This window comes from Oncorhynchus mykiss, chromosome 22, assembly GCF_013265735.2.
Source record: "Oncorhynchus mykiss isolate Arlee chromosome 22, USDA_OmykA_1.1, whole genome shotgun sequence".
Classification (NCBI taxonomy): Eukaryota; Metazoa; Chordata; class Actinopteri; order Salmoniformes; family Salmonidae; genus Oncorhynchus; species Oncorhynchus mykiss.
The window spans coordinates 37,784,692-37,800,496 of NC_048586.1; the positions used below are offsets into that span (position 1 = coordinate 37,784,692).

A 15,805-nucleotide genomic window follows, 5' to 3' on the forward strand; every position below is an offset into this window, starting at 1 on the left:
CTGTGCAGCCCCCCAAAGACATGCCACCCCACACCATGACTGACCCACCGCCAAACCGGTCATGCTGGAGGATGTTGCAGGTAGCAGAATGTTCTCTACAGAATCTCCAGACTCTGTCACTTCTGTCACATGTGCTCAGTGTGAACCTGCTTTCATCTGTGAAGAGCACAGAGCCCCAGTGGCGAATTTTCCAATCTTGGTGTTCTCTGGCAAATGCCAAACATCCTGCACGGTGTTGGGCTGTAAGCACAACCCCCACCTGTGGACGTCGGGCCCTCATACCCCCCTCATGGAGTCTGTTTCGGACCATTTGAGCAGACACATGCACATTTGAGGCCTGCTGGGGGTCATTTTGCAGGGCTCTGGCAGTGCTCCTCCTGCTCCTCCTTGCACAAAGGCGGAGGTAGCGGTCCTGCTGCTGGGTTGTTGCCCTCCTATGGCCTCCTCCACGTCTCCTGATGTACTGGCCTGTCTCCTGGTAGCGCCTCCATGCTCTGAACACTACGCTGACAGACACAGCAAACCTTCTTGCCACAGCTCGCATTGATGTGCCATCCTGGATAAGCTGCACTACCTGAGCCACTTGTCTGGGTTGTAGACTCCGTCTCATGCTACCACTAGAGTGAAAGCACCGCCAGCATTCAAAAGTGACCAAAACATCAGCCAGGAAGCATAGGAACTGAGAAGTGGTCTATGGTCACCACCTGCAGAACCACTCCTTTATTGGGGGTGTCTTGCTAATTGCCAATAATTTCCACCTGTTGTCTATTCCATTTGCACAGCAACATGTGAAATCTATTGTCAATGAGTGTTGCTTCCTAAGTGGACAGTTTGATTTCACAGAAGTGTGATTGACTTGGAGTTACATTGTGTTGTTTAAGTGTTCCCTTTATTTTTTTGAGCAGTGTATAATAGGGCTTATTTGTAAAATTAGCAGGCTGACGCATATATACAGTTGAAGTTGGAAGTTTACATACACCTTAGCCAACTACATTTAAACTCAGTTTTTCACAATTCCTGACATTTAATCCTAGGAAAAATTCCCTGTCTTAGGTCAGTTAAGATCACCACTTTATTTTAAGAATGTGAAATGTTAGAATAATAGTAGAGAGTGATTCATTTCAGCTTTTATTTATTTCATTACATTCCCAGTGGGTCAGACGTTTACATGCACTCAATTAGTATTTGGTAGCTTTGCCTTTAAATTGTTAAACCTGGGTCAAACGTTTCAAGTAGCCTTCCACAAGCTTCCCACAATAAGTTGGGTGAATTTTGGCCCATTCATCCTGACAGAGCTGGTGTAACTGAGTCATGTTTGTAGGCCTCCTTGCTCACACACACTTTTTCAGTTCTGCCCACACATTTTCTATAGGATTGAGGTCAGGGCTTTGTGATTGCCACTCCAATACCTTGACTTTGTTGTCCTTAAGCCATTTTGCCACAACTTTGGAAGTATGCTTGGGGTCATTGTCCAGACCCATTTGCGACCAAGCTTTAACTTCCTGACTCATGTCTTGAGATGTTGCTTCAATATATCCACACAATTCTCCTCACTTATTATGCCATCTATTTTGTGAAATGCACCAGTCCCTCCTGCAGCAAAGCACCCCCACAACATGGTGCATCCACCCCCGGGCTTCACGGATGGGATGGTGTTTTTCGGCTTGCAACCCTCCCCCTTTTACCTCCAAATATAACAATGGTCATTATGGCCAAACAGTTCTATTTTTGTTTCCTCAAACCAGAGGACATTTCTTCAAAAAGTACAATCTTTGTCCCCACGTGCAGTTGCAAACCGTAGTCTTTTTTGTACTTTTGTACCTGTTTCCTCCAGCATCTTCACAAGGTCCTTTGCTGTTGTTCTGGGATTGATTTGTACTTTTCACACCAAAGTACATTCATCTCAAGGAGACAGAACGCGTCTCCTTCCTGAGCGGTATGACGGCTGCGTGGTCCCATGGTGTTTATACTTGTGTACTATTGTTTGCACAGATGAACGTGGTACCTTCAGGTGTTTGGAAATTACTCCCAAGGATGAACCAGACTTGTGAAAGTCTACAATTTATTTTCTGAGGTCATGGCTGATTTCTATTCGGTTTTCCCGTGATGTCAAGCAAAGAGGCACTGAGTTTGAAGGTAGTCCTTGAAATACATCCACAGGTACACCTCCAATTGACTTGAAATTATGTCAATTAGCCTATCAGAAGCTTCTAAAGCCATGACATAATTTTCTGGAATTTTCCTAGCTGTTTAAAGGCACAGTCAACTTAGTGTATGTAAACTTCTGACCTACTGGAATTGTGATACAGTGAATTATAAGTGAAATAATCTGTCTGTGAACAATTGTTGGAAAATGACTTGTGCCATGCACAAAGTAGAAGTCTTAACCGACTTGTCAAAACTATAGTTTGTTAACAAGAAATTTGTGAGTGGTTGAAAAACGAGTTTTAATGACTTCAACCTAAGTGTATGTAAACTTCCAACTTCAACTGTACCTTTCATAATATTTCCCCAAATGTTATTAGCCTAGCTCCTCTTTCTCTCTCTGTTGTTGCTTCATTCCTTTCTCGCTTTCAACAGTTAATTGAAATACGTTTCATTGTCCTTATCTTCATCATTCAAATGACAACCTTGAATAATACAGGACTAGAATTTGATGCAGAAGGCTTTCACTTCTCTTCATGAAGATTGAATGGTTACGGGTCTGAATAAATAACTGCTATATCCGTGAGTTCTATTGGCTGCTGTATTTAACATTCAGCAAAAAAAAAGGTTGCGTCCCTGTTCAAATTCTTTATTGATATCAGAAATGTAAGACAAAAATTATGTCTAGGAAGCTATTCTACTCTAGCTTTTCCGTGAAAGAGAGCTCAGCCGTGCACTGATTTAAAGCAATGATAGATATTCCAGTTATAGGCTGTTCTAAAACTCTGCAGCTGCAATAAAACATAAAACATCTTTATAATTCAAAAACAAGGTGACCCCCGAATGCCAGATGGAGATGGGTAAATTAGACAAGTATAAGGTCTTTATATTACTATAGCATAGGCTATGCTGCAGCAAATGTAGGCCTACAACAACAACAAAAAGTTACCGAGATGATAGGTCTACACATGCATAGTGAACTGAACTCCATACTGAGATGGCCTGTCTGTCCCCACCCTGAGCGTTGATGATTCATGCAGAGGCGTTAGAGAAGACAGATTTAGAGATCACATGTAATTTAACTGTTCCATTTCACGCCATGCTGTTCGCATAAATAATGTTTATAATTTACTGGTTTCTCACAGTTATTTATCCCGGGAAAAGGACTGGTTTTGGGTGGTAAATCCTTGTAAATCCCATAACCAGGTTTTTAAGCCTTGAGACAATTGAAACATGGATTGCAGTCAAGAACTGCAATGCTGCTGGGATTTTCATGCTTTACCACCCAAAGGACATCCAGCCAACTTGACACAACTGTGGGAAGCATTGGATTCAACATGGGCCAGCATCCCTGTGGAACACTTTGGACCCCTTGTAGAGTCCATGTAACAACATATTGAGGCTGTTCTGAGGGAAAAAGGGAGTGCAACTCAATGTTAGGAAGGTGTTCCTAATGTTTTGTTTCCTCAGTATATGTTGAAGTATTACAAAAGAGAAGTCAACATGTGGATACAGTATATGGGAAGTTGGACAACAGGTTACTGAAACACCAGACATGTTTTTGTTTGACTCGGTGAGTGTCATATTTTTGTTAACTAACTTTTAAACTAACCCTAACCTTATCCAGTCACTAGCATGCCTGACCATAAACTGAACCTAAACTGGAGCTAGAATACTAACAGTTGTTCCGTTTCCCAAATGTTCACATGATGACATTTGAGAGTGAAAATAAGAGATTTGACTTTATTGGAGATAAACATTAGTATGTAATCCAAGAGAGTTAGACTGTGTATGGAATGGACATGTTGCTGTTGTAATGCAATCGCGAATAAGGGAGTCTGACAACGTTACTGCTGGTGTAAATGTCCAATGTTTACTTCACCAATAGCATTTCATACGTGGTGCATCTTGTGTCACACTTAATGATGTCCCCATACACCCCACTTATAGTGTACTAGTTCCGGTGTAACCCCCGCCCATCTTTATCCCCCTTCTTTTAATTTGAAACAACAACAATGTTCAATGTATCTCACAGGCCATTGTTGAACACCCATCTGTCTTCTTGTTTTGGAATGAACATAGTGGCCATACTTGGGATTGGGCTAGGGCTAGGGTTAGGGCTAGGGATAGGGTTAGGCCAGAATAATGACAAAGTGTTAAATATTTAATAACATTTCTAAGGAATATGTTTCAGAATGTATTCTACAATAATGAATAAAGACAGACACGAATGTCAAGTTCAATCGCCATATTGCTATAATACCTGATGTAACAACCATGTTTTTACATATATAGACTAAAAATTATACACTATATGTATAATACGTTGTCATGAATGTTTAGAAAATTCTGTTTTACTCTTTATATGTTGAACACAATATGGACACAGATGCACCTGCAACAGAAAAGCATAAAGAGACAGATAATAACCCTTTGAGTCCACACTGAGCAGTAGGCCCTGTGCTGTGTTGTTGAGTCAGGACTTTACACAATGAGAGGCCACAGATTCTTTGGGTGTTGGACAGGTATAAAAGTTAGGGCTAAAACAGACAGGAATTCAGTGCAGTCACAGTGCAGTCCTGAAGAACAAACGTCATCATGATGGGCAAGGTATGAACCGGAGCATCATTTTCCCTCTGTCTCTTCTATCTATATGTGATAGACTGTTTGACATCTACAACAATTTCAGAATGTCAGACATAGTTTTGGGGTAAATGTAATTAAAGTTCAATGTTGATTTAGTTAATTATATATTGTAGCTTCTCTCTTCATGACAGTATTACTCACAGACCCTATGTCATCCCCAGATCATCTTCTACGAGGACAAGAACTTCCAGGGTCGTTCCTATGAGACCAGCTCCGACTGCCCTGAGTTGACCTCCCACCTGAGCAGGTGCCACTCCTGCAGGGTTGAGAGCGGCAACTTCATGGTGTACGATCGCCCCAACTTCATGGGAAACCAGTACTTCATGAGGAGGGGAGAGTACTCTGACTACCAGAGTATGATGGGAATGAGGGAATGCATCAGGTCCTGTCGCATGATCCCCATGGTAGGTTGAACGTTGGTAAATCTATTCTTGAAAATAAAGTATGTTTTGATGGTGGTATTCTCATACAAAATGAGTTTGTTAATAATTTCACTGATCAATAAAGTAACCCTATGATGTTCTTTCCTCCTAACAGCACCGTGGAAACTACAGGATGAGGATCTACGAGAGGGAGAACTTCGGAGGTCAGATGCACGAGATGATGGACGACTGTGACTCCATCCAGGAGCGTTACCGTATGTCCGACTGCCAGTCCTGCAACGTGATGGACGGCCACTGGCTGATGTACGAGCAGCCCCACTTCAGAGGCAGGCAGATGTACATGAGGCCTGGAGAGTACAGGAGTTTCAAGGATATGGGCATGGGAATGGGAGGCATGGGCGGCACGAGTGGCATGAGGTGCATGAGCATGAGGCGTATCATGGACAACATGTCTATGTAAATGCTCCAATGTTTAATGAAAAATGTATTTCTGTTTGGTCTCTGTGGGACGATTCATGAAAGGTTAAAAAAATAAAAAACAAAAAACAAAATCTGAGTTTGAGTGATTTGTTATCAGTGACATGGTATATTTACTTTAATTTAAATACCACATAAAATGTTTTTAAAAAATCATAACTATCTACTACATACTAATACATAATATATTGTTATACAAAAAAGCAAGAAATAAAATACATACAAATAATAAGAAAATAATATAAAGAGTGAAAAAGGAGCATTTTTGTGCTTTTGAAAAGGAACAACATTTTTCTTCAAAATACTTATTAGAGTTTCTGAGACATGGTTACTTAACCTACATTTACAGAAAAAATGTAGTTGAATTTGATTTACTTCAACATAATTACATCTATAACAATTGGTGTATAATTAAAAACATAAATTAATTTTACAAGCTAGCTAGTTTCATCACCATAAAATAGTTGCTTACAATACTTTTATCAAAATAGTTTGTGAATTGTGACGTAGAAGTCCGTCACTGGCCGCGGGCAGCATTTGGTTCTTTAACGCACGCACACATTCATCACTCTTCCCTGCTCCGTTATAAGATAAGTTAACAATGTGGGTCGACACACAAATTAACTTCTGTCTTAGTACATGCATTTCACACTTGTCAGTGTTCATATTTAAGATAAGCAATATTTATTATACTTATCTATGTTGTGGATGAGCACGTTGTTTGTTTGTTTGTTTGTTTGTTCTTTTCATCTCTCTCTCTCTATCTCTGTAGCTTCCGGGTATGCTGGATAAGGACCCGAGCAAAGGGAATTGGGCTGACTTTGTAGTGCCCGTCCCAAATGGCTCATTAATGTAAATGTGCATATAGAAAGACACTGTCAGTAGTGATGTCATTTTGTAAATGTTATGTTGTGATATTGTTTCATAAACATGTTGCGATGTATATACTTTAGTATGTTTGTTTAGTTAAATGGGAAATGTAGGTTTGTTTAGGTAATTGCTTAATTAATTAATGAGCCTCTTTTTCAGTTCATGGAGAGGCATTTTGGATTGAGCTGTGGATGGGGTAGCATTGTTTTTTTAGCTGGCCCATAAGGTAATATATAATATATATGTTTGATGGCACTACTGTTGTTTTTGTTCCGGAATCACTTTGTAAATAAACGCCCTTGCGCAGAAGAACTTTTGCGTCTCCGGCATCTTTTTATTTTGATAGAGGTTAGGTTTTCCAGTATAGCCTTCTGGCCGACTCTACGTAACATGAATAAATGGATTGTCGAGTACTATAGGAAGGCACAAGGACTACCTTAAAGGTGCAATATGCAGAAATCGCATGCAATTTCCTGGTTGCAAAAATTCTAATATTTTGCCTAATTTCATTTTTTTTTGACAGTGTTGAAAATCATTATTCAATCTAAACCGCTGTGAAATATATTTTCTATATCCAAAATAATTGGATTTTCAGCTGTTTGAATGCTGGTGTACATGGTGTACGCAAAAACGAAACTTAAGAATGGGAAGCATAGAAATAGCACATATAGAACAGATCTACCGCTTCTTAGACTTGCTTTCAATCAAAATTAAAGATCTATAAGTCACACAAATTGCAGTTATTGCTCTTGCTAAGATGCTATGTTTGTTTCTTTTTGACCGTTTTAATTGAAAACAATCACATTAAGTTACTTAATTGTTACCTAGAAATGATTTGATATTGAGATAAAAATGGCTGCATTGGACCTTTAATGAAGGCAAATAATTAGACATGTAATAGGTCCTGAAGATTTTAACAGTTGCCTTATTTTGTTCAGAACATCAGTTACCAACCATTTGCATGTTTTGTGTTAAACTCTCCGCGGTTACACCAGCAGTGTTGAAATTGGGAGGGGGTACGTGGAAGGGGGAGTTCATAAAGTGAAAATCTCTGTTATTAGTTGTTAGTGGCTGATAAGATGTCAAACAATCTTACCATAAAAATATGAACCGTTTCAACTTTAAAAGATTAGTTACCAGACTTATATAAAATGGTATGTTGTCTATTATTCATTTTTTTCCAATCTCAACTTGATTTCCTGATTTGACATAACTTTTGATAGCATTTTACCAAAGCAGGGTATTACGTATCTATATTTCAAAGTTACCCTGCTGCCTTTATGTTAAGAACAGTGGTTCAAATAGCTGATGCAAAGAAAAATGTTAAGTTGCCAACAACGGAGCGGTTATGTACAGTAGCTTCAACTTCAACAAAATATACCATTATTAATCCTCAAATCAGACAAAAAAACGTTCATATTTCCTGAGCTTTCTTATATCTCTTAGATATAGGACAACCACTTCAGAAACGTGTTCCTTATTAAAAAAAGTGTTCATATTTCCTGAGCTTTCTTATATCTCTTAGATATAGGACAACCACTTCAAAAACGTGTTCCTTATCATTTATTTTTTGACTCTTTTTTTTCTATTTATGAATGTGTTATTCAATGCGCTTCTATGGACTATAGTAGTAAAGGCCAAATGTGTACCTAAAGGGGTCCTAAAATTCTAAATCAAATAGCTAAATGATCCATCCAGCTTAAAACACTTCCATATGTTATCTTAGTAAAATCCCTCCCAACGGCTTAGACTTTTAGAGGTTGAAGCAAATATAGTATAATGATTAGGCAATAACAAAAACCAAAGGCCAGAATAAAACATGCTAAAGCAGGGTTTCCAAGACTACAGAATATGTTACAGTGTTCTACGAGGGCTTAATCCTAATTTAATGCCTTAGCTTAGACTTTCACTAAAGTCATACACTGAATTGGAGTTTTGAGTTATAGATTGAGGTATGCAAGCATAATTCAAGTTATCATTCTGCCCCAGGAAATGATGTATAGTGGTCCTGTGTGACTCATTTGGTAGGAGCATGTCCCTAGCAACGTCCGGGTCGTGGGTTCAACTGCTCCTGGGGTCACCCATGTGAAAATGCATTCTTTCACTGATGCAAGTCGCTTTGGACAGAAGTGTCTGCTGAATAGCAAATACCATGTTAGAATTCATATGAACACTGCAGTGATAAATATGGGGAATTCAAGCTATCTTACACCTCAAATACAGAGAAGATGAGGCAGTGAACTATAGGGAAGATTATAGGTACACTTTTATGATTGAATGAGGGAAATATATAATTAATACATTTATAATCAATTATAAATGTTCTGGCAATTTCATTTTCTTTAAGAGTGACTATTTAACAACACTGTAATATGTATCTATTAATATCATATCCATCAAACTATGTGATTGTTATCTATTTTCTTAACTCATTTGTTTGCATCTATACACAGTAGTTAACTGGCATGTGAAACCAAAATGAAAGCTGTTGGTATAGATTTATGGATTATGTCACGGCTATAGCATCAAAAATTAACTCAAGCAAAAGAACACTTTTACTGAACATGTTTCACTAAATACCTGGTGTGTTTTGAAATGTGTAAAACAGACCATTGTATACTGCTTTGAAAAGCTCAGTTGTATTGACTTCTAAATGGAAAAACCCATTCTAAAGTCTTCTAGGGACCCAGTCACATGGAAATGTAGGGAAAGCACTTCAGCACTCTACAGGCCTCTATACTGTGTTGCTGGGTCAGGGGTTTACACAATGGGACACACAGATTCTTTGGGTTAGGTCAGGTATAAAAGTAAGTGTTAAAACAGGCAGGACACCAGTGAAGCAGCAGCACAGCTCAAAGAAACAACCGCAACCATGATGGGCAAGGTAGGCAGAGTGTTTCATCCTATAATTTTAAGTTGTATGTTTAATGCTTGACTAAATGGCTGGTTAAGGAAATCATAATTGCAATATCTTTGAAAATATTTATTTGATAATAATATTTCCATGTATTTTATTGTTGTGTTTTCAGATCATCTTCTACGAGGACAAGAACTTCCAGGGTCGATCCTATGAGACCAGCCAGGACTGTCCCGACATGTCCTCCTACCTGAGCAGGTGCCACTCCTGCAGGGTGGAGAGCGGCAACTTCATGGTGTACGATCGCCCCAACTTCATGGGAAACCAGTACTTCATGAAGAGGGGAGAGTACTCTGACTACCAGAGTATGATGGGAATGAATGACTGCATCAGGTCCAGCCGCATGATCCCCATGGTTGGTTGAAAATATGTCATCTTAAAATAGACTAATCTTGTTATTGAAAATAAAACTCTCCTATTACACAAGTTTAACATATAATTTATCTTGTCAATTTAACCTGTTTTTTCCTCCTAACAGCACCGAGGGAACTTCAGGATGAGGATCTATGAGAGGGAGAACTTCGGAGGTCAGATGCACGAGATGATGGACGACTGTGACTCCATCCAGGAGCGTTACCGTATGTCAGACTGCCAGTCCTGCAACGTGATGGACGGCCACTGGCTGATGTACGAGCAGCCCCACTACAGAGGCAGGCAGATGTACTTGAGGCCTGGAGAGTACAGGAGCTTCAGGGATATGGGTATGAGTGGAATGAGGTTCATGAGCATGAGGCGTATCATGGACAACATGTCTATGTAAATTCCTCAAATGTATGAAAATTGTTGATTAAATAGTTTTCAAATTCTATAACTGCTAAATTGTCTTCTTTTGTGATTATTACACTCAGAGCACTCCATGTTTAAGCCTTCACTATTTCACTCCCTACATCTTTAACATTTCAAAGTTTATGTGTACTGTAGACATGAATGTGTACAATAGATGAATGCTGGATGTAATATAATATCCAGTGATATCTCAGATCTTTACATGCTATTTTGCGATGCACAATTTTAAGGATTTTCAAAGAAACTTTCAAAATCAAAATAACAGACTTATCTAAAACAATGATTATAGGGTGAGAGGAACATTAGCAACAATTAATTTGCATTTGTTTACAAAATCGTATATCTATGAAACCAGTCAAGGTGTAATTACACATATCGCAAACAAGTATAAAAGTTGTAAGTGCTATGTATCAATGTGTAGCTACAGTGCCTAGTGAAAGTCTACACATCCCTTGCAAAGCCTTCTAATGTAATCCAAAAATATAATTATATGGATGTTTGTCCTACTGAAGTACACAACCTACTCCACATGTTCAAAGTAAGACAAAAATTCTAGAATATTTTCCAAATTAATTCCAAATTAATTGTTGTATTTTATTTTGTATTAGGAAAATGTTCTATAATTTTTCTTTCATTTTGAAAAAGAGAGGAAAAATATAAAATATAAAATGCATGTATTTAGCTACACATTTAGGTACAGTAGGTACAGTACACATTAGGTACACATTTAGGTACAATACACATTTAGGTCTACATTTAGGTACAATACACATTTACAGTAGGTACAGTACACATTAGGTCCACATGTAGGTACAAAACACAGTTAGGTACACATTTAGGTACAGTAGGGACAGTACACATTAGGTACACATTTAGGTACAATACACATTTAGGTCTACATTTAGGTACAATACACATTTACAGTAGGTACAGTACACATTAGGTCCACATGTAGGTACAATACACAGTTAGGTACACATTTAGGTACAGTAGGTACAGTACACATTAGGTACACATTTAGGTACAATACACATTTAGGTCTACATTTAGGTACAATGCACATTTACAGTAGGTACAGTACACATTAGGTCCACATGTAGGTACAAAACACAGTTAGGTACACATTTAGGTACAGTAGGTACAGTACACATTAGGTACACATTTAGGTACAATACACATTTAGGTCTACATTTAGGTACAATACACATTTACAGTAGGTACAGTACACATTAGGTCCACATGTAGGTACAAAACACAGTTAGGTACACATTTAGGTACACATTTAGGTACAGTACACATTTAGGTACACATTTAGGTACAGTACACATTTAGGTACACATTTAGGTACAATACACATTTGGGTACACATGAAGGTACAAAACAAATTTAGGTACACACTTAGGTACAGTACACATTTAGGTACAGTACACGTTTAGGTACACTACACATTTAGGTACAGTACACGTTTAGGTACACTTGTATTTTTATTTTATTTATTTCACATTTATTTAACCAGGTAGGCTAGTTGAGAACAAGTTCTCATTTACAACTGCGACCTGGCCAAGATAAAGCAAAGCAGTGCAACACAAACAACAACACAGAGTTACACATGGAATAAACAAACATACAGTCAATAATACAATAGAAAAAGTATACATACAGTGTGTGCAAATGAGGTAGGATAACGGCAGAAAGGCAATAAATAGGCCAGAGTGGCGAAATAATTACAATATAGCAATTAAACACTGGAATGGTAGATGTGCAGAAGATGAGTGTACAAGTAGAGATACTGGGGTGCAAAGGAGCAAAATAAATCAAATAAATAACAGTATGGGGATGACGTAGTTAATTACAGGTGGGCTTTGTACAGGTGCAGTGATCTGTTAGCTGCTCTGACAGCTGGTGCTTAAAGCTAGTGAGGGAGATATTAGTCTCCAGCTTCAGAGATTTTTGCAGTTCGTTCCAGTCATTGGCAGCAGGGAACTGGAAGGAAAGGCGGCCGAAGGAGGAATTTTGATTTGGGGGTGACCAGTGAAGTATACCTGCTGGGGCGCGTGCTACGGGTGGGTGCTGCTATGGTGAACAGTGAGATAAGGCAGGGCTTTACCTAGCAGAGACTTTTTGGATTGGAGATGCTTAATCTGAGTCTGGAAGGAGAGTTTACAGTCTAACCATACACCTAGGTATTTGTAGTTGTAGTCAGAACCGTCCAGAGTAATGATGCTGGACGGGCGGGCAGGTGTGGGCAGCGATCGGTTGAAAAGCATGCATTCAGTTTTACTTGCATTTAAGAGCCGTTGGAGGCCACGGAAGGAGTGTTGTATGGCATTGAAGCTCGTCTGGAGGTTAGTTAACAGAGTGTCCAAAGAAGGACCAGAAGTATACAGAATGGTGTCGTCTGCATAGAGGTGGAACAGAGAGTCACCAGCAGCAAGAGCAACATCATTGATGTATACAGAGAAGAAAGTCGGCCCGAGGATTGAACCATGTGGCACCCCCATAGAGACTGCCAGAGGTCCGGACAACAGGCCCTCCGATTTGACACACTGACCTGTCTGAGAAGTAGTTGGTGAACCAGGCGAGGCAGTCATTTGAGAAACCAAAGCTGTTGAGTCTGCCGATAAGAATGTGGTGATTGACAGCGTCGAAAGCCTTGGCCAGGTCGATGAATACAGCTGCACATTATTGTCTCTTATCGACGGCGGTTATGATATCGTTTAGGACCTTGAGCGTGGTTGAGGTGCACCCATGACCAGCTCGGAAACCAGATTGCATAGCGGAGAAGGTACGTTGGGATTCGAAATGGTCGGTGATCTGTTTGTTAACTTGGCTTTCGAAGACCTTAGAAAGGCATGGTAGGATAGATATAGGTCTGTAGCAGTTTGGGTCTAGAGTGTCTCCTCTTTGAAGAGGGGGACGACCGCGGCAGCTTTCCAATCTTTGGGGATCTCAGACAATACGATAGAGAGGTTGAACAGGCTAGTAATAGGGGTTGCAACAATTTCGGCGGTTAATTTTAAAAAGAGAGGGTCCAGGTTGTCTAGCCCGGCTGATTTGTAGGGTCCAGATTTTGCAACTCTGTCAGGACATCAGCTATCTGAATTTGGGTGAAGGAGAAATAGGGGAGGCTTGGGCAAGTTGCTGTGGGGTTGCAGGGCTAGGGGTAGCTAGGTGGAAAGCATGGTCACCCGTAGAAAAATGCTTATTGAAATTCTCAATTATCGCTTCTTGAAATTCTAAATTTTTAACACATTTAGGTACAGTACACATTTAGGTACACATTTAGGTACAGTACACATTTAGGTGCACATTTAGGTACAGTACACATTTAGGTAAACATTTATGTAAAGCACAAATTTAGGTACAGTACACTACACATTTAGGTACAAATGTAGGTACTGTACACAGTAAGGTACATATGTAGGTACACATTTAGGTACACATTGTTACATAGTACTTATTTTCTTCTACTTTTATACTTACTTTTGTAGATATTAGATAAGGAAACAAATGCTAATTCATTGTGGCTCACATTCCCCTCACCCTATATGTATTGTTTTCGATAACTGTTACCTTGATTTTGAAAGTTTGTTTATATGAAAATCCTTAAAATTGTGCACTGCAAAATAGCATGGCAGGATCGAGTAATATGTTCTAAATTAAAGAGCCGAGATATCACTGGATATTATTTTACATCTAGCCTACAGTACATTAGGCTCCCACGTGGCGCAGCGGTTTAAGGCAATACATCTCAATGCTTGAGATGTCACTGCAGACACTCTGGTTCGATTCCAGGCTGCATTGCATCCGGACTTGAATGTGAGTCCCATAGGGTGGCGCACAATTGGCCCAGCGTTGTCCGGGTTTGGCAGGTGTAGGCCGTCATTGTAAATAAGAATTTGTTCTTAACTGACTTGCCTAATTAAATAAAGTTTTTTTTTAAATCTACTGTGCAGAATCATATCTACACAGAAACTTTGAAATGTTAAAGATGTGGGGAGTGAAATAGTGAAACGCTCAAACATGAAGTGCTCTGACTAAAAGCATCACAAACAGAAGACAATTTAGCAGTTCTAAAATTGGAACAAATTTAATCAACAATGTTCATACAACATTTGAAGAATTTACATAGACATGTTGTCCATGATACGCTTCATGCTCATGAACCTCATGCCACCCATGCCGCCCATGCCTCCCATTCCCATGCCCATATCTCTGAAGCTCCTGTACTCTCCAGGCCTCATGTACATCTGCCTGCCTCTGAAGTGGGGCTGCTCAAACATCAGCCAGTGGCCGTCCATCACGTTGCAGGACTGGCAGTCTGACATACGGTAACGCTCCTGGATGGAGTCACAGTCGTCCATCATCTCATGCATCTGACCCCCGAAGTTCTCCCTCTCATAGATCCTCATCCTGAAGTTTCCACGATGCTGTTAGGAGGAAAGAACAGGTTTCCTTGTTCAGATAAATTATTTATAAACTTGTGTGATATGAGAGATTTCTATTCAATGACAAGATTATTCTAGTTTAAGATTAAATATCTCAACCTACCATGGGGATCATGCGGCAGGACCTGAAACCATCGCTCATTCCCATCATACTCTGGTAGTCTGAGTACTCTCCCCTCTTCATGAAGTACTGGTTTCCCATGTAGTTGGGGCGCTCGTACACCATGAAGCATCCACTCTGGACCCTGCAGGATTGGCACCTGCTCATGTAGGAGGAAATGTCGGGGCAGTCGGAGCTGCACTCATAAGAGCGGCCCTGGAAGTTTCTGTCCTCGTAGAAGGTGGCCTGAAAATAAAATAGAATCATCATTCTTGAAATTAAACAATTGTACAAAACAAACATTTTAGATACATTTGCGATTCTATTCAGTCACAATGGTAACCAGGTTATCGGGATAAGTACAACTATCATGTTGTAGTTTAGGGTGCTAGAGCATTACAGCCTTTTTGTTGAACAATCTATGAAAATGAAAGAATAAGTTAAAAAAATAAACTTCCCCGTGCTTACCCTGCCCATGTTCATGCTGGTGTTGGACATGTTTGCTCACTGTACTGCTGGTTTCTGCTCCTGAACTGACTTCCTACCGGGTTTAACCCTTTCTTTTATACCTGACCAAACCTAAAGAATCCCTAGCTCCATTGTTCAAACCCCTGACCCAGCACCATGCTATAGAGGCGTACTGAGGCCACATTTCCAGGGACTGGATCCCTCACTGTCTTTAGAAAGGCTGCTTCTCAATTGGCTGTTTCTCAAACAAAGTAACATAAAGACTTTTGAGAGTAGCTAGTAACAGCCTTGAAATGGAAGGTTCTCCATACATTGAGCATTACTTAAAAAAAAAAAAGATTGCACACGATTTAAGACATTTAAAAGAAATCACACATATTGGCTTAAATGGGAAATCTACAGTTGAAACAATAACAAAGCACACCCCACCTCTGTTTTGGTAAAAAGCTGAAAGATGTGCCTGGAGAAATGTAATCACTCTCAGATTCATAGACAGAGCTCTGGATGTAAGAACTGACCATCCAATATACGATAATTACTGTTTTAAACATGTTTGGAGGCTATA

At 39.5% G+C, this 15,805-nt stretch overlaps 3 protein-coding genes across 3 annotated transcripts; 2 read left to right on the forward strand and 1 right to left on the reverse strand.

Moving 5' to 3' along the window:
• The first annotated feature begins 4,665 nt into the window (after positions 1–4,665).
• On the forward strand, positions 4,666–5,725 carry LOC110501823 (gamma-crystallin M3-like). Its single transcript, XM_021579662.2, has 3 exons — positions 4,666–4,755; positions 4,953–5,195; positions 5,329–5,725. The coding sequence occupies exons 1-3, from the start codon at positions 4,744–4,746 to the stop codon at positions 5,632–5,634; spliced, it is 561 nt and encodes a 186-aa protein (XP_021435337.1). The 5' UTR covers positions 4,666–4,743; the 3' UTR covers positions 5,635–5,725.
• A 3,592-nt stretch (positions 5,726–9,317) lies between these two features.
• On the forward strand, positions 9,318–10,257 carry LOC110501825 (gamma-crystallin M3-like). The gene is made up of 3 exons (XM_021579664.2): positions 9,318–9,405; positions 9,551–9,793; positions 9,917–10,257. The coding sequence occupies exons 1-3, from the start codon at positions 9,394–9,396 to the stop codon at positions 10,196–10,198; spliced, it is 537 nt and encodes a 178-aa protein (XP_021435339.1). The 5' UTR covers positions 9,318–9,393; the 3' UTR covers positions 10,199–10,257.
• Positions 10,258–14,287: 4,030 nt separating this feature from the next.
• On the reverse strand, positions 14,288–15,400 carry LOC110501821 (gamma-crystallin M3-like). The gene is made up of 3 exons (XM_021579661.2): positions 15,241–15,400; positions 14,776–15,018; positions 14,288–14,654 (listed from the first exon to the last, which is right to left on the reverse strand). The coding sequence occupies exons 1-3, from the start codon at positions 15,268–15,270 to the stop codon at positions 14,349–14,351; spliced, it is 579 nt and encodes a 192-aa protein (XP_021435336.1). The 5' UTR covers positions 15,271–15,400; the 3' UTR covers positions 14,288–14,348.
• Between the last annotated feature and the right edge of the window lie 405 nt (positions 15,401–15,805).

Coding starts and splice junctions, on each gene's coding strand:
- LOC110501823 (XM_021579662.2), top strand. Junction 5,196..5,328: donor CCTGTCGCATGATCCCCATG/GTAGGTTGAACG, acceptor TCCTCCTAACAG/CACCGTGGAAACTACAGGAT.
- LOC110501825 (XM_021579664.2), top strand. Junction 9,794..9,916: donor CCAGCCGCATGATCCCCATG/GTTGGTTGAAAA, acceptor TCCTCCTAACAG/CACCGAGGGAACTTCAGGAT.
- LOC110501821 (XM_021579661.2), bottom strand. CDS start 15,270: ATGTCCAACACCAGCATGAACATGGGCAGG. Junction 15,019..15,240: donor CCAGCATGAACATGGGCAGG/GTAAGCACGGGG, acceptor TTTTATTTTCAG/GCCACCTTCTACGAGGACAG. Junction 14,655..14,775: donor CCTGCCGCATGATCCCCATG/GTAGGTTGAGAT, acceptor TCCTCCTAACAG/CATCGTGGAAACTTCAGGAT.